This window comes from Ochotona princeps, chromosome 2, assembly GCF_030435755.1.
Source record: "Ochotona princeps isolate mOchPri1 chromosome 2, mOchPri1.hap1, whole genome shotgun sequence".
NCBI lineage: Eukaryota > Metazoa > Chordata > Mammalia > Lagomorpha > Ochotonidae > Ochotona > Ochotona princeps.
Window position 1 is genome coordinate 114,537,049 of NC_080833.1, and position 22,399 is coordinate 114,559,447.

The window sequence follows — 22,399 nt, forward strand, 5'->3', positions numbered from 1 at the left end:
TACTAGCTCTATTAACAGAAAGGTGAATTTTTAAAGAATTATTTATAAAGGTGCTTAAACATGCATATTAAAAATCAATTAACATATGCAGGAAATCTAATCAGGATCACTGCTCACCTCTCAAAGGAAACTCTATAAGACAGAAGAGAATAGAGTAACATATTCCAAATTCTAAGAGGAAAAATTTATCATGAGTTTTATATTTTTCCTTTTATTTTCATTTTCTCAAAAATGCTTTTTCTTTTAAATTTTATTTTTGATAATTTTTACATAGTTGATTAGGATGCAAAGTGTCAAGGGCTAGAGGAAAGTGAGTGAGACCATTGTTTTCACATTCTCCTTTCTCTTTACTCTCTCTCGGGAAAAGTGAAATACAAGGAGAGAAGCCACACCCAGTCTCTCAACCATTCCAGGGACCCCGATGGGCATGCTCTGACGGCCCTGCTAAAGTGCTTTTAATAATTCAACAGTTCTATATTGCTGTTGATCTTGCCACTCCAATCATGATGAAATCTTTCCAGAATCCACTGGCTGATTTACTCCACCTTAGAATCCCCACTTGCCCAGGTATTCACTGCCAACTCTTTGATGAATATTTGATCAATTTGTTCTGTCCCCGGTTTTCTGTTGTGATACCAGGTATCCTCTGCAGGTTCCAGTGTACGGCCACCTCCTCCATGTGCATTTGGATATGCTATGCACTGCTCTGTCTAAGCCACTGAGGAGGCCCAGTACTGACACATGCACTCCACGGATGAACCATGGACACTGCAATTCTCTCCATGGTTTCCGTTCTGAGTCCAGAGGTTCAGTTGGTGGGAATTCCCAAACAAACCTCATTTGAGGTGAACCCAGACCTGATTCTTGTGTGTGCTTGCCCATACAGGGTCCAGCACAGTCTGTCGCCCAAATCAGCTTACGCATACACTGGTTGTTGCAATTGCTGGGTCAGTTCTGTATCCTACCCTGTCCTCTACACAAACCAATGGGTGCTGAAGTCTAGCCCGATCCTGTACGCTGTACATTTGGCCCTCACGCAAACCAGTGGGAGCCGCAGCCTAATTGGAGCAACCCACAAAAGCTCCCACCATTCCTCTTGCACTGGCCTCTGTGCTTGCCAGCAGCAAGAGCAGACTAGTCCAGTCTGTCCCAAATCTCATTCAGCTCTCCCACATGTCAATGGGCATTGAAGCCTAGTTCAACCTGACCAGCCCCATTATCCAGGCTAGACTGGTGCTGGGAGGTGCCATTCTCTATCTAGCCATGCCTGCTCCAAGTTTTGGTTTCCATGCTCACCAGTGGGAGTTGTAGCACATAAAAGGGATAGCCACTGTTTTCCTAATGGGCTCACTCCTTCTCCTGAACCTTGCATCATCCAAGTGATTCTGCAGTTCAGCTTGACAGAGATTGCACCCCGTGCCAGCATCTGCTAGCTGATGCTATGGCAAAGCCCAACCAATCCACATGCACTCTGCTTATGCATGTACCAGGAGGTACAGTCCACCCAGCATGACTTTCCCCTGATCCAGTTTTCATGCGGGCCAACAGGTTTTGTAGTCCTGCCCAGCCTGGTCTGCCCCCAATCCCAGCTCTTACACTCACCAGTGTGAGTAGTAGCACAGCAGGAAAGGTCCCCACAACCCACTTACTAGGTTCGTCCCTTCTCCCCTGGGTCTCACATGTGATGTATGGGTGCTGAGGCCTAGTCTAGCATGGCCTGCCTCACCTTGACATTTGCCAGTGGGTGTTGTAGCCTGGCTAGGCCCGACTCACCCCCAGTTCCAGCTCACACTGATGAGGAAGATAGCCTACCCAGATCAGCCAGTTCCCAGTCCTGGCCCTAATGTGAACTAGCTAGTATTACAGCCCAATAGGACATTACCCACATACCATTCTGGTTCTTGGGTTTTACAGCAGGTGAAATGGACTGAACAAACAAGGAGAATCAAGATGGTGGAAAACAGTACAGACACATTTAAATGGACAGAGAAACATTAGCCAGTGTGAAGCAGAGAGAGAATATTCCAGGAACTAGGAGAAGATGGAACAACAGCAGAGGGGCTCCTGGAGATTGACAGACACAGGAAAGCTGCAGACATAACGGTGTGGTGTTGCAGTGACTGATACCCCAGCAGAATTCAGCGAGTGGCAATCTGAATTGCACCAGCAGCTGGAACTATATCAGCAACCGGAACTACATCAGCAACAAGGTGGGAAAGGATGTTCACTGGGAGTGCAGAGGTGAACGCAGATAGACAACTGCCCATCCTGATGGTCTGTTTGATTTTACCAGGAGCAGAGACAGAGCAGCATATTCCAGATGAGCAATACGGGAACAGGGAACACTTGTTACAAAACTTGTTATCAACAACGAGAAGCATGTAAAGCAGGCATTCAAGGAATTTAAGGAATATGTCACACTGGAAATGAATCAAATAAAAGTTGATACATTGGAAATGAAGGATACAGTGGAGCAAATTAAAAATACAGTGGAGAGCCTCCTAAATAGAATGAAGCAAGCAGAAGAAAGAATCTCAAAGTTGTTTCCTAGGTGGAAGCAAACAAAATCTGCAAGCAGAGCTGGATCAAGCTATAAAAAGTATTCAAGAATTGAAAGACACTATTAAGAGACCAAATATAAGAATTATGGGAGTCCCAGAAACTACAGAAAGAGATGCTAGATTTAAAAATGTATTTAATAAAAATAATAAGGGAAAAATTTTCCTGATCTAGAGAAAAAATTGGGAAACAACATCCAGGAGGAGCACAGAACTCCCAACAGGCTTGACCAAAAGCCATCTTCACCAGGACACATGATAATCAAGCTCTCTTCAATCGAACATAAGGAAAATATCCTTAAATGTGCACGTAAAAAACATCAACTGACATATAAAGGAATGCCAATTAAATTCACAGGAGATCTCTCACAGGAAACTCTACAGGCAAGAAGAGAATGGAGCGACATATTCCAGATTCTAAAAGCTAGAAATTGTCAGCTCAGGACAATGTACCCAGCAAAACTTTCTTTTGTCTTTGAAAATGAAATAAAATTCTTCCACAGTAAAGAAAAGGTAAAAGAATTTGCCTCTTCCAAACCTGCCCTACAAATGGTACTTCAAGATGTTCTCTTGACAGAGAAGAGGAATAGTACCCAACAAAATCAAAAGCAAACGTGAAGAACATCCCAGTCCTCACCTTGAAAGCGCCGAGATCCCATATGGGCGCCAGTTCTAATCGCGGCAGCTCCACTTCCCATCCAGCTCCCTGCTTGTGGCCTGGGAAAGCAGTAGAGGATGGCCCAACAGCTTGGGACCCTGAACCCACATAGGAGACCCAGAAAGAAGTTCCTGCCTCCTGGCTTTGGATCGGCGCAGCACCAGCTGTTGCACTCACTTGGGGGAGTGAATCATCGGACAAAAGATCTTCCTCTCTGCCTCTCCTCCTTTCTGTATATCTGCCTTTCCAATAAAATAAATAAATCTAAAAAAAAAAAAAAAAAAAAAAAAGATTCCATAGCTCCTAGAGACCATACCAAGTTCCTGAAGGACAACCAGGAATGTTGTAAATGCTCAGTAAATACCAACAATTATGAGATGTACCAGCCATTGCATGTTGGGGGCATGATGTGGACCATGCTAGAATGAACCATGACACTCACCAGCATGCAGGAGAACCAGGTCTGGGAGCAGATTCTGTGGGGAGTTTCTGGGCTCACCCTGTGGGCATGTCATATCAGCCTGTTAGCTCGAGAGTGAGATTGGTGACAGGCAGAGGTAGGCACGACCATGGAATTCACCCACACTCACAGGTACTAAGACTGTGAACAGGCCAGACCAGTCCAGGCTGTAGCACCTACAGACACACCCAAGAATTGGGTATGGGGCAGGCCAGTCCACAACATCCACCAGCACACACAAAAACAGAGACTGGGGGCGGGGAGGAGGGGGAGGAGGAACTGTGTTGGGCAAGGGCCTAGCACCCATGGCATGTGTGATATCTGGGCCTAGGAGTGAGCCTGGTGGCAGAACATGGGAAACTCTCCATGATGAGCCGTCACTCCTACTAGTGAGCATGTGAGTTAGATGGGTTTTGGTTAGGCCAGGAAGGGCTGTTTTGATTGTCAGCAGGTGTGTGTTTTGACTCTGAGGGAGTGGACCTTGAGGGATAGGCTAAACCATAGCACAAGGGCATGTGCAGCAACCAGGGTGGGTCCTTACAGACTTGACTAGGGTATTACACCTACTGCTTGGCATGAAAGTCAAGGATGAGGGCAGGCTTGGCAGGGCAAGGATACAGCACCCACTGGTGAATGTTGGGACTGGAGTAGGCCAGGCCAGGTCAGGCTGAAGCATCTGATGGCAAAGACCATGCTGGGTGATGGGCTATTCCAGGTTGGGTAGGAGCAATGACTGGCCCACACAAGATCTGTGGCTGGGAGTGGGCCTAGACAAGGAACTAAGGGGACACCACTGCTAGGCTGCACTTCCCACTGGTGAGAGAGAGAGTCAGAATGAGAGCAAACGGGGTTGGACATGGCTACAGTATCCCTCAACATGGTTGTGAACTAGGTCTCAGGTGTGCCAAACTGGGCTAGGTTCCACCACCTGCTGGTTCTTGCAGGAGCCAGAGTGGGTGCAAGCCAGGCTGGGATAGATATCTGAACTCACTATACCATGTGAGAGCTGGGACTAGGGGATGGATCAGGAAGAGCTAGACTATAGCACCCAATAGTAACAGCTGGAATGGGTGTGGGATGGTCAAGCAAGGCTGCTTTACCTACCAGGACAGGAGGTGGGTCAATTCATTCTGGATCAAGCACCCACTGGTGTACACAAGATCTGCCACTGGGAGGTGTTCTGATAGAGGAACTTACTGAACTTCTCTTTCAGGATGCAGTCCGTGCAGGTGAGCACAAGAATCAAGACTGGGAACATCCCAGACCAAGCAAGGTTACAGTACACACCAGCCTGCATGTGTGTCAGGTCTGGGGGAAGGTGGGTCAGGCTGGGCCAATTCATGACATGCACTGGCACATGTGAGAACCCAGATGGGGTGCAGGACAGACCAGGTTGGGCCACAACACTAGCCAGTTAACATTAGGGCTGGAATTGGGGGCGGTCCAGGCTGGTCTAGGCTGTAGCACCTACCACATGAGCTGGAACTGTTGACAAAATGGGCCAAGCCATGCTGCAGTACCAGTAAAAGCTGAGGTGAGGTAAGCCATGCCAGGCCAGGTCGCAGCACCCACCAGCACACATTAGAGCTGGGATAGAGTTAAATGCAGTAGAGGGTCTGCAAAGACTCATCTGCTGTCCCACTGCTCCTCTGGTGAGCATTAGAGATGGCACTGGATCAGATCCAGGCTGGGCAGAGCTACCAAGCCTGCTGGACTGTGTGTGAGCTAGGTTAGGAGGCAACCCAAGCTGGGCTAAATGACTATATCTACTGCTGCATATAAAAGGCAGAGTAGTGTGGGCTTCTCAGACTGTGCCGCAGCATTGCCTAACAGGTGATGTGACTGGGGCAAGTCCTGTCAAGCTCTAACACAGAACCACCTGGAAAGTGCAAGATCTTGTTCCAGTTCATGGTGGGCTTGGAGTGGGCCTAGTAGAGAAGTTGTGGGCATTTCTCTGATGGGTTACAACTCTCACTGGTGAGCATGGGAAACAGGGCTGTGGGCAGGCCTAGCTGGACAGGCAATGGCAGTCAGCATCATGAATGTGGGTTGGATAGTGGTGTTGGTTGGGCAGAGCTAGGCTCCAACACCCATTGGTATATACAGGAACCGAATGGAAAGAAAGATGGATCGGACCAAACTGCTATACATACCCACGTGCAGAGAAACTGGGGCTGAGGGTATGCCATGTATGGGATTTTGGGAATCCCTTTGACTGGCTGCAGTTCCTCCTGGTGTGAATGAGGGTCAAGTGTGTGGCTGGCAGGGATAGGCTGGGCATTAGCATTCATTGGTTTGCACACAAGATGGGCTGGGGCCAGAACTGATCCATCATTGTAACCATTAGCGTTTGTGTGAAGGCAGATGTGGGTAAGACTGAGCCAGACTCCACCGTGGCTGGTACACACAGAAGTCAGGTGTGCGGGGTCACCTCTGGTAAGGTTTCTTTGAGGACCACCCCCCCGCAACTGGAACTCTGGACTCAGAACTCAAACCACAAGCAAACTGACCATAGAGTTCATGTGTCAGAACTGTGCCTCTTCAGTTGCTGAAGCCTGTGCAATGGACGATACACCCAGATACACAAGGTGGACATGACATCCAGTTCATTGAGGCCTGGAGAGGTCATCTAGTACCATGGAGGGCAGAATAAATTGGATAGTTCTCCAAGTCAAGCTTTAATAGCAGCTACCTGGGTGAATCAATAATCTAAGCTAGATTGTGTTAGCCAATGGACCTTGGAAGGACTTCCTCAACCTTGCAGCAACAAAATCAACATCATCAACATCATCTCAGAACTACCAAAACTACTTAAGTAGTACCCTCAGAATATGCTCCTCATTGAGGACCTGGGATGAGACTGGGTGACTGTCCCTGGGTAATGGTATGGTTGGGCTTCTGGGAGTGGCCCTCTACCCTTCTCTCCCCACTTTGCCCAGACACAAAAGAAAAAAGGAGATTGGATGCAGATGTCTCATCCACTTTCTCCAATTCCTCAAACCTCCACATCTTAATCAGTGGTTTACATGATCATGCATCCTTCTCAACTATGTACACATCATCAAAAACAAATTTATCAAAAATATTTAAAAATTTTTTAAAGACAAATAATATATGTTTTCTGTAACTGATACACAGAGTACAACAATGCAGTGTATAGGTGTAAGTTTGACATTCTGGAGTTTGATAATTGTGTACAGGTTTTGTTTATACTCCCCAAGGGACAGTAAATTTGAGAGTTTTTTGTTCTTTACTATTCTTTTACTTTTTTACTTACTATATGTTGACAGTTTTATCTAGTGGTGTGCCAAGCCTGAGATTCTGAAGGGAGGATAGATGGAAATGCAGGCAGGAGGGAATCTAGGGTAGGAAGTATCACTAAGTTCTTTACATCTGTATTGCTGTATAGGTGAAAGTTGTTCACTGCACATAAATAAATTTTAAGAAACAAAGGAAAAGAGGGCCCGGCAGCGTGGCCTAGCGGCTAAAGTGCTCGCCTTGAAAGCCCCGGGATCCCATATGGGCGCTGGTTCTAATCCTGGCAGCTCCACTTCCCATCCGGCTCCCTGCTTGCGGCCTGGGAAAGCAGTTGAGGACGGCCCAAAACTTTGGGACACTGCACCCGCATGGGAGACCCGGAAGAGGTTCCTGGTCCCGGCATTGGATTGGCGCGTACCGGCCCGTTGTGGCTCACTTGGGGAGTGAATCATCGGATGGAAGATCTTCCTCTCTGTCTCTCCTCCTCTCTATATATCTGGCTTTCCAATAATAATAAAATCTTAAAAAAAAAAAAAAAACAAAGGAAAAGAGCTTGCTTCATGGAATACACAAGGTTAAGCTACCACCTGTAATGTCAGCATTACATATCGGCACTCCTGCTTGAGTCTCAACTACTCTGTTTCAGATCCACCTCTCTGCTGATGGGAAAGCAGATGAAGACGGAATCTACATGAGAGATCCAGATGAAGCTCCAGACTCTCGACTCCCTTCTAGCCCCTAGCCCAGGCTACTGCCTGCATTTGGAGAATGAACCAGCAAATGGGAAGAGGTAGAGTTCAAACGGCAGAGATGCCAAATGGGGATTGCAAAGTGCTAGAAGAACCAATGACCTGGGCATGCACCAAGTTCGTGGAGAATACATATCTGGTTCTCCAGGAGATTTCCACATAATTGAATACCATCACTGCATTTTTAAATTCCCATCAGGAATACACCACTGACTGACTTAGCATCTCATGGGTGAAATCCAAAAATAAGTCTGCATTACCCACTGACCTAGATGCTTACAAGTTCTGGCAAGAAAATAGGTCTGTGTTCTGCACTGAATTAGAGTCTAAATCAAAGAAAAAATCGGGAACTGGGCGCTAAATGGGGACACAAAAATCCACCCACAGACCTGTGAACTCATACACAGCTTGCCTAGGAAGAAATTTGACATGCAAGGTTGGAGAGTGTCGTAGAACTGTTACACCTCAACAACCTGGGGCTTTGGGAGAATTAAGCACAAGAACTATGGGAATTCTGTGTCTTCACATTTAGGGCCAGTGGATAGCTAGATATCAGGACACACAGAAGGCTACAGAGATTTATTCCATGGCATCGTTACCAGTGTAGGTATGGGTCACAGCCACTGTGGTATGGCCTTGGTCATCATTGACCTTGAAAGAGCCACGGTAGTAGTGAACACTGCCTTCCTAGAAAAGACAAAGAAGGCAATCCTTAAGGCCCAAGGGGGTGCCATCCTGTACACTCACCCCACACTTAAGCACTGACCAGAGTACATGACCCACTCCTAGAGCACATCACCAGATTCTCATGAAAGAACTAATTACACATTTAAAATCACAGTGACACAGTTCAAAGATTAGAATGTGCCTGAGGAGAAACCTAACTATATTGCAGTGCCAAAGGGCAAAACGAAATACAAAAGTAGTGTAAATAAGGAAAATATCTTCCCCCAAAAAAAGGGCATAAAATTATTTCAATCATAGAATTAGACATCGTTGAGAATTGCTAAATAAAGAATTTAACAAGGTTATTAGAAATAAAGCATTCCCAAAATGATAGAAGCAAATACAGGAATTAAGACACTCCTTACAGGTGCAGCACAATGACTCAGTGGATAAATCCTCACCTTGCAGGTGACAGGACCCCATTTGAGCATATCCCAGTGGTTTGTCTCCTGCCTGCTTCACTGCAGCAGGGGATAGCCCAAAGCCTTGGGACCCTGCATCAGAGCAGAATACTCAGAAGAAGTTCCTGGCTCCTAGTTTCAGATGGACTCCACTCTGGTCATTGCACCCATTGGTGGAGTGAAATAGCAGATGGAAGAGATCTTTTTGTACAGAGAGAAGGTCCCTCCTCCCTTTGATAATCTGGTTTCAAATAAAAATTAACACATCTTCTTTAAAAAATAAAGAAAAATGACTAAATGTGAATGTGAGAAATGACTTATAACTATACAGGAGCTCCAATCAGCTACACATCTGACTTATCAGAAACCCTACAGGCAGGCCTGGCATGATGGTGAAGTAGTTAAAAATCCTTTGCTTGCACATGCTGGGATCCCATATGATAGATAGATAGATAGATAGATAGATAGATAGATAGATAGATAGATGATACACATAAAGCATGTGGTATATAGTTCTGTTTCTCTATATCTTCTTTTTTTTAATTTTGAAAAATAAAGCTGGCAAGTTTACTTAATATAAATTAATAGATTTTTAACCTATAACATACATCACAGAAGTCCTAATAAGACAAAAATGTTAGAAAATATGAATAACCCACTTATGTGAATGATGGCAGATAACTGGGGGGGAGTATAAAATTTTTTTTGTATTAATTATTTTGCATTATGTGACAGTTTCATAGGCTCTGGGAATCCCCCCACCCCTCCCCACGCCCCTCCCCCCTGGTGGATTCCTCCACCTTGATACAGTATTACAGTTCAAATTCAATCAAGATTCTTTGCTTGCAAACGTATACCAAGCATAGAGTCCAGCTACTTATTGTCCAGATGGGTTGAACAGTTTCTTGGGGAGACCATTTCTGGTCCGAAGTTAGAACTGGTAGAATATCATCACAGTTAATTAAAGAGTCCTAATATAACATCAACAGCAATTTGCAATATTATGGAATTGACATGGTTTTGAGTAACCAGTATGTTAAAAAAAAAAAAAAAAGAAAAAGAAAAAAGCAACTCCTAACCACAACCTATGATTAGCTCATTGGACAATCATACAAACTAAAAAAACACTAAAATAAATACACAAACAACAGAAAGTAGAGCTTGAAATCTGACAGGAAAGAGCTGGCGTGGATTGGCTCATGCCTCACTGGGTGGGACACAAAGATTAGTTACTCCTCACCATGGTGTTGAGGATTTTCCTGCACACCACACCCCCCCAAAAAAATGTGTTCTGCACCTTAAATGTCGACAAATATCTTGTTAGAGTTACAAGCCAGTCTAGATTATCCTAAAATCTGCCAAGATCAGCAAAATTATACTTCAACACAACAAATGGCTAAATACGAAAATGAAATAGACACGAGAAAGCTGAATGGTACCTTATAGCCATTTTAAGGTATATAGCAGCCGGTCCTGAATATAATCTATATCTTCTTTATCTAGTTCCCAGATAAATCATCTTGAAAGGCAATGGATAATATTTCTAGTGCTTGGGCCCCTGACATACTTAGGAACTAATAAGAAAACTATGTGTCCTCTGGAGTAGCACTGAAATCTTTCACCCGCACAAAAGGAAGATTAGACACTTACTGGCAAAACGATTTAGCCATGACAGGTTTTATTCATCCTTCCAGAGTCATTCTCTAACATGACTTTCTTGCTAAACAGGCTGACCTTCAGGGAATGCACTCACAATCTCCTTTAGCCTCTGGTTGCTAACTAGATGCATTCAGTGAGAAGCAGTGATGATAAATCAAATGGCAGAAGGAGGATGAAGGTAATGATTACCCATGCCCTCCTCCTGCTACATTGCCATGAGTTGTCCGCATCTTCCTATCAAAGGCTAAGTGTCCACCTGGCTGCCTTGTCAATTACCGCTCTTCCCTGGGGAAACAGCTACCATTTTCTCCCCTTACCATGAAGATCTAGGATTGCTCACTGCGCTTGCTGTTATTATTCTTAGATTCCTGTGCATGTCTCAATGGTTTCTCATAACCATATCCAAGCCTTTTTGTTCAACTCTCCTCAGATACCCTGTTTAAGTGTGCTATGTATTTCCTTCAGAAACTTGAAATTTGGAAACAGAAAGAAAAAAACAGATAAGATGGATAAGAAAAGGGAACACAGAGAGATAGCAATATACTTTGTGCAACAACAATAAAATACTCAAGACTCAGCAATTTTAAAACAAAATGACTTTATTTTCACAAAATTCTGGAGGCTGGGAAATCCAACATGAAGTTTTAACCAAATGCAGTGTTGTGAACCCAGGTGTCTGTTCACGGGATGGTAACTAGGATCAGAGCCTTTAGTAGAGCCAAATGTGATGTCTTCTCAAGATTAAAGAATTTAGTAAATTCATGGAAACCTCCCACATGCCTGTCAAAAGATGGGTAAAGAAACTGTGGTATATCTACTCTATGGAATGCTACCCAGCCATTAAAAAGAATGAAATCCCACCATTTGCAACTAAATGGTCCCAACTAGACACCATTATACTCTGTGAAGTAAGTCAATCCAAAAGGGCAAATATCTCTCTGATACATGGCAATCTTCATGAAAAATGTAGGATCAGTGGATATGCAGGTAAACATACATGTGCATGTATTCATCTGGAGTTACTGGAGACGAGTAAAGCAAGAAGTGAAGATACATTGCAGTATGTACTTCTACTCCCAAATAAAATATGGACTCTCAATGAAACTGCTAAATATATCTTGATAATAGGATGCTGTTAATACCTACAAAGTCATGATACACTTAAAGAGCAGAATGATGGACTTGTGACTGTTGAAGGATTGTATTACAGTAATAATAAAGAGGAAACCAGGAATGGGAAGCGTGAAGCAGAGGGTATTAGGGAAAATCCCTAACCTATTGAACTGTGTAATAAAAATTTAAATCATATCCTCCAGTCCATGTTTTCTCACACTAAAATCTTAACATTTCAGACCACATTATTATTATGAAAGAATGTTTTGAGCCATGGGAAATGGCTCTCAATGCTTTGGGTCTCTGATCAATACCTGCCAAGAACATTCCTGCTGGAAGCCCATATAAACACTCCAATGGTGGCAGTGTCGATAAAAACAGCCAAATGCACCAAGAGGGTTGGCAGATAACATATTGCATGGGCCATATTAAAGAAAAAACATGATTCATTGTATGTCTGAAATTCAAATTAAGTTGGTCTCCTCTATCTTTATTTATAAATCCAGTAATCCAAATGGAAAGACAAAATCACCCCCAAACACTCACACCTCATGTTCCATTTGAAAACAAATGTTCTAATCATGATGAGTAGTGAAAATGGTAATGATGGGATTTGAAGAATGTAATAATCAAATTTACCTTGAACAGTGTGACAAATCTGAGTTCTGTTCAGAAGTCAATACTGTTATGATATTCCATGGGGATGGATGAGTCACTCACTGTTGGCTCCCCTATTGAAAACCAGGTAAGATGGGATGCCAGATGAGCCTAACCACATCCGCCCCAGAAGACTGTTCTGATGCTGGATGAACATAAGTAATGGCTAGGCTTGTCCTATGTTTTGTGCTTTTATGCTAAACTTAATATATATTCTTATCTCTTTCTAATGCTGTTCATATTATGCATGTATTAGCCAATAAGAACACATTGTGAAGAATTAACAAGACATCTTTCCCTTGTCCCTAAGTCAAATTCAGTGTTCTGTAAACAGAGATGCTCTTATTCTGTCACACCCAAAATGTCAGTGGTGAAACTCAGCAAAATAACACATATTCTTTAAAATATTTCTCGAATTGTTACCCAATTTATACAAAGAACTCAAAGCAGACGGACATAAGTTGATGCACTTTATTGTTCTTTTCTCCTTATTATTTCTTTAGTTTCCCTGTCTCTGACATTCTGGGTTTTGAATGCAGAGTACTGGTGTCACACTGCAGAGCTCTCATCTGTAGAACAGGAGCACAGCTGCCTCGGTGATCTCCCGGCTGCTGCTGTAGCCCTGATGGGTTCCATATCCACTGTAGTCAAAGGCAGAGAAATCTCCACATTCCAAGGGACTGCTCTCAGGGAAGTATCCTCCTCCACCAATGCAGTGCTGGGAACACAAAGAAGAAACTGACATGGAATGCAGCCAGTGATTGCTCCTTCACCTCTCCTTGTATACGCTTCCTCCCACGTCCTAATTCAACTGGGATGTTGGATGAAGATATATCCAATTAGTCTTTTTACCTACAAGCCCAGTTCCTGTTCCTGCCCATCCCAATGAGCGCCAATTAACTCCTTAACTCACAACACTTAGGTATTCACTCCTGGCCACATGACTCACTTATCAACTGAGAGGAGAGGGTATTGCATTATTGTGTAACCACTCCCTTCACAAGTCCCCTTAAAAGGTCTGTGAAGCCAGGGCTCACTCTCTCTCTCTCTCTGGTCAGGTGTTTCCTTTACTCTGGCACCTTGGCTCTTGGCTGATCCAGGACAGGTAATCCCCTGAGCATGGTCCCAGTATACTGCTTTGATTGGACTTGTGATCTGTTATTTTAGTATGTTCTGTTATCACCAAGCTTGGTTAATAAAGACTCCTTAATAAAACCTTAGACATGTCTGCTGTGATCTCACTCGCACTCCGTAACAAAACACAGGGAGGGATTTGATTGGCTGTGAACACCAGCATGTTCTTAATGCACAAGTCCGCTGGAATCTTGGTTCTAAATTTACATCCTTTTGATCACTCTCTCCTGTAAAAACCTGCTCTCCATTGTATTAGAAATCATGATCTTTTTCTTACTTTTGAACTTTTCTTCTTTTCAAATTTTTTAAACAAAAATAGAAATGTCCAGTCTTAGACTCTATGTTTGGTATATGCTTGCAATGAGGGAATTTCAACTGAACTTGAACTGTGGTTATGCAACAAGGCGGAGGAATCCACCATGGGGGGAGGGTTTGGAGGGTTGGGGAGAATCCCAGTACCTATGAAACTGTGTCACATAATACAACGTAATTAATGAATAAATTTTTTAAAAATGTATAAAAAATAAAAATGTTATTTACTTGAAAAAGAATCACAGAGAGATACCCTGTATCAGTGTTTGTACTTACACAGACACAGACGAGTACAAACACTGATACACGGTAGAATACATACAGGCACAAGGAATATAGAAACAGGCATACAGACTTACATACATAAAGATAACACAGAAATCTAAGCACATAGACACACACGGAAACAAAACCATACACCTATACACACAAGCACAGGAAACTGATCTCCCAAAACACTCACATGTTCAGTGTTGCAACCAGTAACTTTAACCCCAGCACATAATGCATTTGCTGCTTTCTCAGTATTAAATACCCGGAACTGGACAAATCCAGGAACAATTTCCTCTGCCAAAGATAAGACAAAGAGTCATGCTCAAAGAAATGCCTTCTGTTTCACCTGTCCAGACACCTAGAGATTCCCTAAGCCCAAATCCAAAGCTGCAGCAAACCTCATGTCGTAGCAGAGCCCAGTGCTTCTGTCTGCTGCCAGTGGCTGTTGCACGCCTACCATGAACTTGTCCCTGGGGGGGAACTTCTCCCCATCTGGCACAGCACAGAACTAATACTGGAGATTACAAAAGTACATTTCTCTGCCTAGGACATATAGGAGAAATGGGACTCAAGATAAAGATCAACTGCTAGATATTTTAAAATCTGGCAGGAATCAGCAATGAGCAGGAGTGGCCACCTGTTACTCACCTCACACAGTTCCAATTGCTAGGTGTGGATTATCTCCACCATCACCTGCCCTCGTCAACACAGAAGATGATGACCACGACCTTCCCATCTAAGATTTCACAGATGCAAGTTTGTTGTACTAAAAACGTTTGTCTTAGGATGACTGATAGCTTTTCTTGCTATCAAGCATATAGTTATCTTGCTTCAACAGAAATTAAATTCTCTCACAGAATGATCACTTCTTATTTCGTAGGAACACTACCCTATCCCTTTATTAACTCTTACAAGGGGCTAATTAGATTACTGAACTTTAAAAAAAAAACTTGGATTCAAGCACTGCAAAAAGAAAAAAAACTGCAATTCTAACTCCATCACTTTCTACCGATAAGCAAATGATGCAAGGCCATGTCAAGTTTTCAAAGAAGAGTGTGTTAATATTGTAAATGTTTAGCAAATACCAGCAATTAAGTGTTGCGAATAGCTTCTCTATGAAGGAAAATCAAAATTTGTGATGAGACTTACTCTGGCAATAGGGTGAGTAATAAGAGGCAGTTTTTTCAGCATCACCAAAGTCGTAGAGTACAGATGACACTGGGCCATTATCAGTCAAACATTTCCCTAACCCATATTTCACTGGATATTTCTGCAGGGGCAAAAGAGAGGTTATGTGAGCAGAGGAAAATAGATGGAAAATTGTAGAGAGGAAGGAATTTCTTCAGATTAACTCATTATCCACAAACCATTCTCAATAAGTCACTCCTTTCTCAGCAGAGCTGTCACCACAATACTCCCAAACTCTTTGTCCCACTCTCTCATACTCCCCATCTGCCCAGGGTCTCTGCCCTTGCCTGCCTCACTGTTTTCTGGGAGAGGCAGGTCATGAGTTCACAGTGAACCAGAAGTAACAAAATCAGCCAAGCACAGGCATTCAGAGGAGACCAGAGACATCCACAAATTTACCCCACCCACATAACATGGCTCCCTCTTCACAAAAAAAAAAAAAAGTGCCCACACCCAACACCCCAGCATACCTGGTAGAGGCCAAACAGATTGTGCCCCAGGTCCTGGAGGAAGCCAGTGTCGGTGCGGTACCTCAGCAGAGAGCTGTTCCTCCATTGCATCAGGGGTGTTTTGTTGGGCACGTGCCAAATTTCCAGGTCCTGAGCCTGGATGTCGAAGTACCCAGGATTCTAGAAAGCAACAGACACTGACAGCACACCAGGCAAAAGCTCCCATGCACAGCCCTAACTTAGCTGACAGCTCTAGGCTAATGTGGATATATAGGAACAGCCTCAGACACCCCCAGTTCCAATACATAATTCTCCCTCACATACGTGCCACTCCCTTGTGAGATGGGCTTGTTGGGGAGAAGTTGTGGTTCTAGATAACTAAGTACTTCTTCTGCCACCCTACCACATGTTTCCACTTCCCAAACATCCATCCTGTCCTGCTTGTGGTGCAACCCATTCATCTCTTCACCCTCGCACAAGTGGCAGAAAAGGGGCCACGGTACCAACCTTGTAGTCATCGCTTGTTGCTGCCTCTGCAGACCCAAAGGTGTTGTAATTGGCCCAGTTGCCATCCCCCTCTGGGTAGTCCGCTTTGTTGCCCTGCTGACTGGACCAGCGATCACCCTGCGTGCACTTCCCACTCATGTAATTCTCATGCACACTGGCCACCAGAGTCCAGCCACCACCCCCAGAGCTCATATCACAGAAGGTGTGGTAAATGACTCCATTCTCAGTGCGGAGGAAATACAGGCCATCTGTGGAGAGAACCAACCAGAGCTTCACTATCTGCAAGCTCATGATGCACCTCAGCCCATTCTAGAAAGGCCCAAAGAACCAAGAAAATAGTTTACCAGCTCCTCTCCTGTGTCCTGTTACCAAGTGTGCCTAGAGATGCTGTTCTTGTGACTGCAACATATCTTAGAACTATCAAAAACTCTTAGAGACATTCCTTAGAAGTCCAATATTAAATCATCAAATGACATTGAAATTCCATCCTGAATTATACACATAGAAATGTTAAATAGCCAGTCACGCATATATCTGTGCAGTGATGTTCATCACACCATTAGTCACAAGGCACAAAAGGTGGGAACAACCCAAAACTCATCAAAAGAAAAATGGATGCACAAGATACGGTGTGTGTATGTGTGTGTAGACACAAAAGGATAAAAAGGAATGAATAATTCATGGTAAACCATAAATAAGCCTCTAGAACATGATACTAAATAAAACAGCCAGGCATGAAGGTCAAGTGACCCATAATCCCCATTCTGTGAGACAAATCCATAGAAAGGGAAAACGGCCACTGCATGAGAGCAGAGAATACCTTGCTTGGTGGGCACTGAATTTTTGTTTCACTCTGGGAATTGATGATGTCCTTGAGATGCAGCCTTATGTGGGCTTCAAGGCAGTGAGAAGTCATTAAACACATTGAGTTACCTACTGAAACTGTCTGAACTGCAAAATATTATCCAATGTGATATATATATGACTTTAAAAACTAGTGTATATATAAAGAAAAAGAATAACTTTATGTATGTTACCACAAGTTCTTCAAACATCTTTAAGAAAAACAAATACATTCTCAGAAGGCAGAAGTTGGCTGCCTTAACTAGTTCCGCCTGGTTGGCTCATCACTCACCACATGATGAAGGGCACTTCTCTTTGATTTCCTTGCAGCTTCTGGGCAGAGGTGCAGAATATGAGCAGGTCCACTCCTTGGGATTTGTGTAGGACATAGCTACAGAATATGCCGAATTTAGTTGATGTTGCTTTGACACAAAACTCAGGATCCTGTTGTCTCATGTCTCAAACCCATACCAAACCCATAACATAGCCCAGAGCCCACAATCCTACTTCCCTGAAAGATCCATATCAGATCCATTCAGCCCACCTGACCCAGTCACCAGCAGGCTTTATGCACATGTCTTCCACAAGTCCTCCAACTGTAATCCTCTTTGCCCTAATTACATCCCCCAAAGACTTGCTTTTAGGAGTATTACAAATCAGTCAATAGAACTCTCTTGTGAAGAACAGATAAGAGCTAGTCACACTGCCAAAATCAAAATGAAGTGTGTGACATGAGATGGAAGAGGACATAATAGAGAAAGGGGTTGTTGAATGGAATGTCTAAGTCACAGAAAGATGCCTTTTCCAAGGAATACCTAAGCTTGTTCTGAGAAAATATACAAAATTTATTGGTAGGAAGAAAGAGAAAACAAAGATGGGATGGAGGAATTATGCTCAAAAACTTGAAAACAAAATCAATCATAACCAAGCCTGCTGCAGAAATTCAGTAGTCCAACAAGGCTAGACCTGGATGATGAGGTAAGGATTAGGCAGACACAGTTAGGAGCCCAGCAGAGGCAGAGACAGAAGACAATTGTCTGCAACTTCCACTCTGCAAACTGTTCTGAATGACGAGAAGAATGGGAGCAACCTCCAGCTGCAAGGCAAGTGAGTTCACCTGGATGGAACTCAGCCATCCCCGTTGAGTAACACTGGAGTAGAACATCACAAAATTTATCTCAGTTTCCTCATTACTCAAAGCTAAGAAGTAGTGTTTTGCGAAGATCAGGTGAGAAAATATTCAAACACATCATTTTCTATAAAAAATAAATTATAAACAAGAAAGAGAAACCCATTTTAAAGTCCCATCATTCTAATTGTAGAGAAGAAACACATTTGTAGAATAATGAAGGCACATTTCTAGGCAAAAGCAGACCATGTAGTTCTCACAGAATTCCAAATCCAACACCATTGGCCTGCAGAAGAGCAGGCTCGCTAATGTCCCCACAGGAATAGGCCAAGTCAAAACATGGATACTGAGAGTGCCCTCAGCTGCACCATCAGTGCTTTGAGCCAGTCCCACAGACAGTCAGAAATCAACATGAAGTCTACATGCACACCAGCCTGTGTGCATCCCTAAGCACTCCCTGTACCCTGGGAAAGATGGATCCAGGAAGCACCCAGCCCAATTCTACCCTGATACAATGCTGAACTGAGAAGCTTCTCCATCCAAGAGGGCAACTCACCTGCACTGTGCCAGCTGCTGGCCACAACCAGGAGCAGCACGAAGCCTAACTGGGTCATGGCAACCTAAAGAGAAGGAAGGTGAAGGGCACTGGGTAGATATTTGGTTTGTCTACCTCTTTGGTCCCAGGCTGTGCACTCCTGCAGACTCCAGACCCCTTGCCTTGGGTTGAGTGCCACACGCCCCTGGGACCAATGTCATGGCTGCACCCCTGAACTGTAACAGGGACTCCCCAACTCACAGACTGTTGGAGTTCCAGCAGCACTTTGTTCAGCACCGGTCACAGCCTCCTTGGCACCTGCACAGGAGCTGAATGGAGATGGGAGCTCTCTCTGCAGAGGCTCCTGATGCGAGATGAGAAGCTGAGCCCTTTATGGAGAAAGCCCAGTGAGGTCCAACCCAAGTGTCCAGCCACACCCTCCCTGGGCATGATGCCCATGGAGGGGCAGCCCTTGTTAACTCAAGGAAGGGTGTTTACACAGTGATAACTCTTGAAATTCGCACACTCTAAGAGATAAATGTTAAAGCCCACCTATAGGCATGGGTCCAATATTTGGGAAACTCACAGACCATTACATGTCTCAAAAATAAAACACAAATAGTTGAATAAACCAGCTGGAGTTGACATCACTTGGTTTTCTTTGTGTCTTTATTTCCTAAAAAGTAAAATATTTTTTAAAATTAATCATCTACCATTATCATCACTTCACAAAAAATGAAACTTTAACACAAAGAATAAGAATCATTTCAGAATAAAACAAATAATTTCATTGAATACATTAAATTCCCTACAAAGACCATTTTTTGGTCCTTCATTTTCAAATTTTTGCCACAAAACAGAAAATTTATATCAATACAAATGCATTTGGATGTCTCAATCCCGCTGATGTTGTTCTTAAGTTCTCATGACACCACATTCAGCTACAATAAAGTTGACCAATTATACCTCATGATACCACATGACTAAAAACAGTTTTCTGTATGAACGAAAGCTCCAGGAAGTGTGTGATCTTTTCTTTTCAGCCAATAAGTCAATATTCTCTATTCAAATGTTCAATTACTGCTTTACACAAAATTATCAGCCTTGTTACAGAAGAAAATAAACAACACCAAGAAGGATAACTCAGTGGAAATTTTACATTTCTCTTAGAACTTTATCATGGATTCACGAAATTTTTGTATATTCAGTAACATTATGCATCTCATCTTCAAGAATCCTTGACCCTGGAATTTCCACAACTGACAGCATCTATGAGTCTAGGGAAAACTCAAAGGTCATTTAAGGACCCCACACATTCTAACCAAAATTATTCCACAATTCCACCCATTGATTGTACCTCCCACTTCCTCTTGAATCTGTTCCACATCCCACCTGCTCCCCGTATCCTTAACCCTTGGGTATTCAGCTTCAGCTCTGAATGAGTGAGAATGCTTTCAGCTGCGAATAATGCCCAACTGAAGGTGGGATAAACACAAAAAGCGAACATCAACTCGTGAAATGGGAATGTTAAGGAGCAGACAGGTTCCAGGCATGCTTGACCCAGCAGCTCCTTCATCAGTATCACTTAGACTCTTGACTGTTGAATTCTCTATTCTTCCTGGCTTCAACCTGTGGCTCAGGACAAGAGAGAGATGGGTGATTTACGTATCACCTGCAAGACAGCAGATTTGCAAGTCTATCATTTTATGTGTTTGCTTTTGTTTTGGGGGTTTTTTTTTTTTTTTTGCTATTTTATTTTATTTTATTTTTTTACCATTTTTATTATTGTTATCATTTTATGATAGAGTTCCATAGGCCCTGAGATTTCCCTTATCTCCTCCCCAAATCCCCCCTCCACCTAGTTCCTCTGTATCATTACTATAGTATGGTTCTTCATACACAGTCACATGTTCATCATTGCGGGCATGGATAATGGCAGAGAGTCCACCATCCTATTGCCAACATATAGCAAACAATTTCATTGTAAGTCCATCTTTCTCTGCAAGTAGAGATGTATACTGTATCGTATCCTCACATCTAGATATGATAGTCTCCATTTCACAGCTACTGTACATCCCCTTGAATGAAAAGTCACAATACAAAATCAACAATAGGAAGAAAACTAGAAATTTACAATGCCATGAAGTTGAATAACATGTTACTAGGTATGATAGTCTCCTACACAGTTACTATACATCCCCTTAAATGAAAAGCCACAAAACAATATCAACAACAGGAAGAAAAAAAAAATTAACAACACCATGAAGTTAAATAACATGCTACTGAATGACTAATGTGTAGCTGAAGAAATGAAAAAGAAAATCAAGAACCTTCTTGAGGAAAATGATGCCACTGCATGATCTATGAGTCATTGAAGAATTTAATCAGAAGAAACTGTTTTGAAGAGATGAAACTAGCAAAAACAAAAACATCAAAATCCATGAGATATAGCTTCCACTGATTTTTGTTTGTGAAATGTGTCTCTTCTAGACAATGGGTTTTGTTTGTTAATCACAGTGGGTTATTTTTTAATGGGTTTTGTTTTTTAATCTATGTTTTTTTAACCTATGTTTTATTTTTTAATCTATGATGTTTTGTTTTTTAATCCAGTCTACTGATCTATGATGTTTGATTGGGCTTTAGCCAATTACTTTCAGGGTTAATATGTATGGGTGGTAATTTGGTTCTGTCATTTTAGGAATGGGTTGTTCATTGGTTTAATCTTCTGTTGACATTTTACTGGGATGTTCTTCACATTTGCTTTTGGTTTTCATAGGTACTATTCCTCTTCTCTGCCAAGAGAACATCTTGAAGTATCATTTGTAGGGCAGGTTTGGAAGAGGCAAATTCTTTTAACTTTTCTTTATTGTGGAAGATTTTTATTTCATTTTCAAAGACAAAAGAAAGCTTTTTGGATATGTCTTCCTGGGCCGACAATTTTTTCTTTTAGAATCTGGAATATGTCACTCAATTCTCTTCTTACCCGTAGAGTTTCCTGTGAGAGATCGCCTGTGAGTTTAATTGGCATTCCTTTATATGTCAGTTGATTTTTTTCACATGCACACTTAAGGATCTTTTCCTTATGTTCAATTGTAAAGAGCTTGGTTATCATGTGTCCTGGTGAAGATGGCTTTTGGCTAAGTCTGTTGGGAATTCTGTGCCCCTCCTGGATGCTTTTTCTCAATTCTTTCTCTAGACTAAGGTGATTTTTCCTTATTATTTTATTGAATAGATTTGTAAACTCAACTTCTCTTTCTGCACCTTCTGGGACTCCCATAACTCTTATATTTGGCCTGTTAATAGTGTCTTTTAATTCTTGAATACTTTGTTTGGCCTGATCCAGTTCTGCTTCCAGCTTTTTGTTTGCTTCCTCCTGATGACAGGAAATATCTTCCAATTTTGAGATTCTTTCTTCTGCTTGCTTCATTCTATTTTGGCGATTGTCTACTGTACTTTTAATTTGTTCCACTGTGTTCTTCATTTCTGATATACCAGCCTTGATTTGCTTTATTGCTGCTATTGCTTGTGTAAAATATTCCTTAAATTCTTTGAATTCTTGCATGAGCTTCTCATTGTTGATCAGAAGCTTTAAAATGAGTTTTCTGAATTCTGTGTCCCTCATTTTCTTGATATCTTCCTCAGTTAACTCTGAGGTTGGCATAGGGTTTTGCTCCTTTTCAGGGGAGACTTCAGTCATATTCATTTTGCCTTTGTGTCTTCTTTTGCTCTTGGTCATGGTACTTCTGGTTAGCAGATTCTTCTCCTTGGGGCAGGTTTCTAAGCTGTGTCA

At 42.7% G+C, this 22,399-nt stretch overlaps 1 protein-coding gene across 1 annotated transcript; it reads right to left on the reverse strand.

Moving 5' to 3' along the window:
- Positions 1 to 12,696: 12,696 nt before the first annotated feature.
- ITLN1 (intelectin 1) lies at positions 12,697 to 18,688 on the reverse strand. Its single transcript, XM_012928166.2, is given in 8 exon segments — positions 12,697 to 12,957; positions 14,149 to 14,252; positions 15,108 to 15,228; positions 15,617 to 15,775; positions 16,103 to 16,350; positions 17,238 to 17,313; positions 17,599 to 17,639; positions 18,649 to 18,688. Coding segments are annotated over 8 exon segments (942 nt in total). The 3' UTR covers positions 12,697 to 12,804.
- Between the last annotated feature and the right edge of the window lie 3,711 nt (positions 18,689 to 22,399).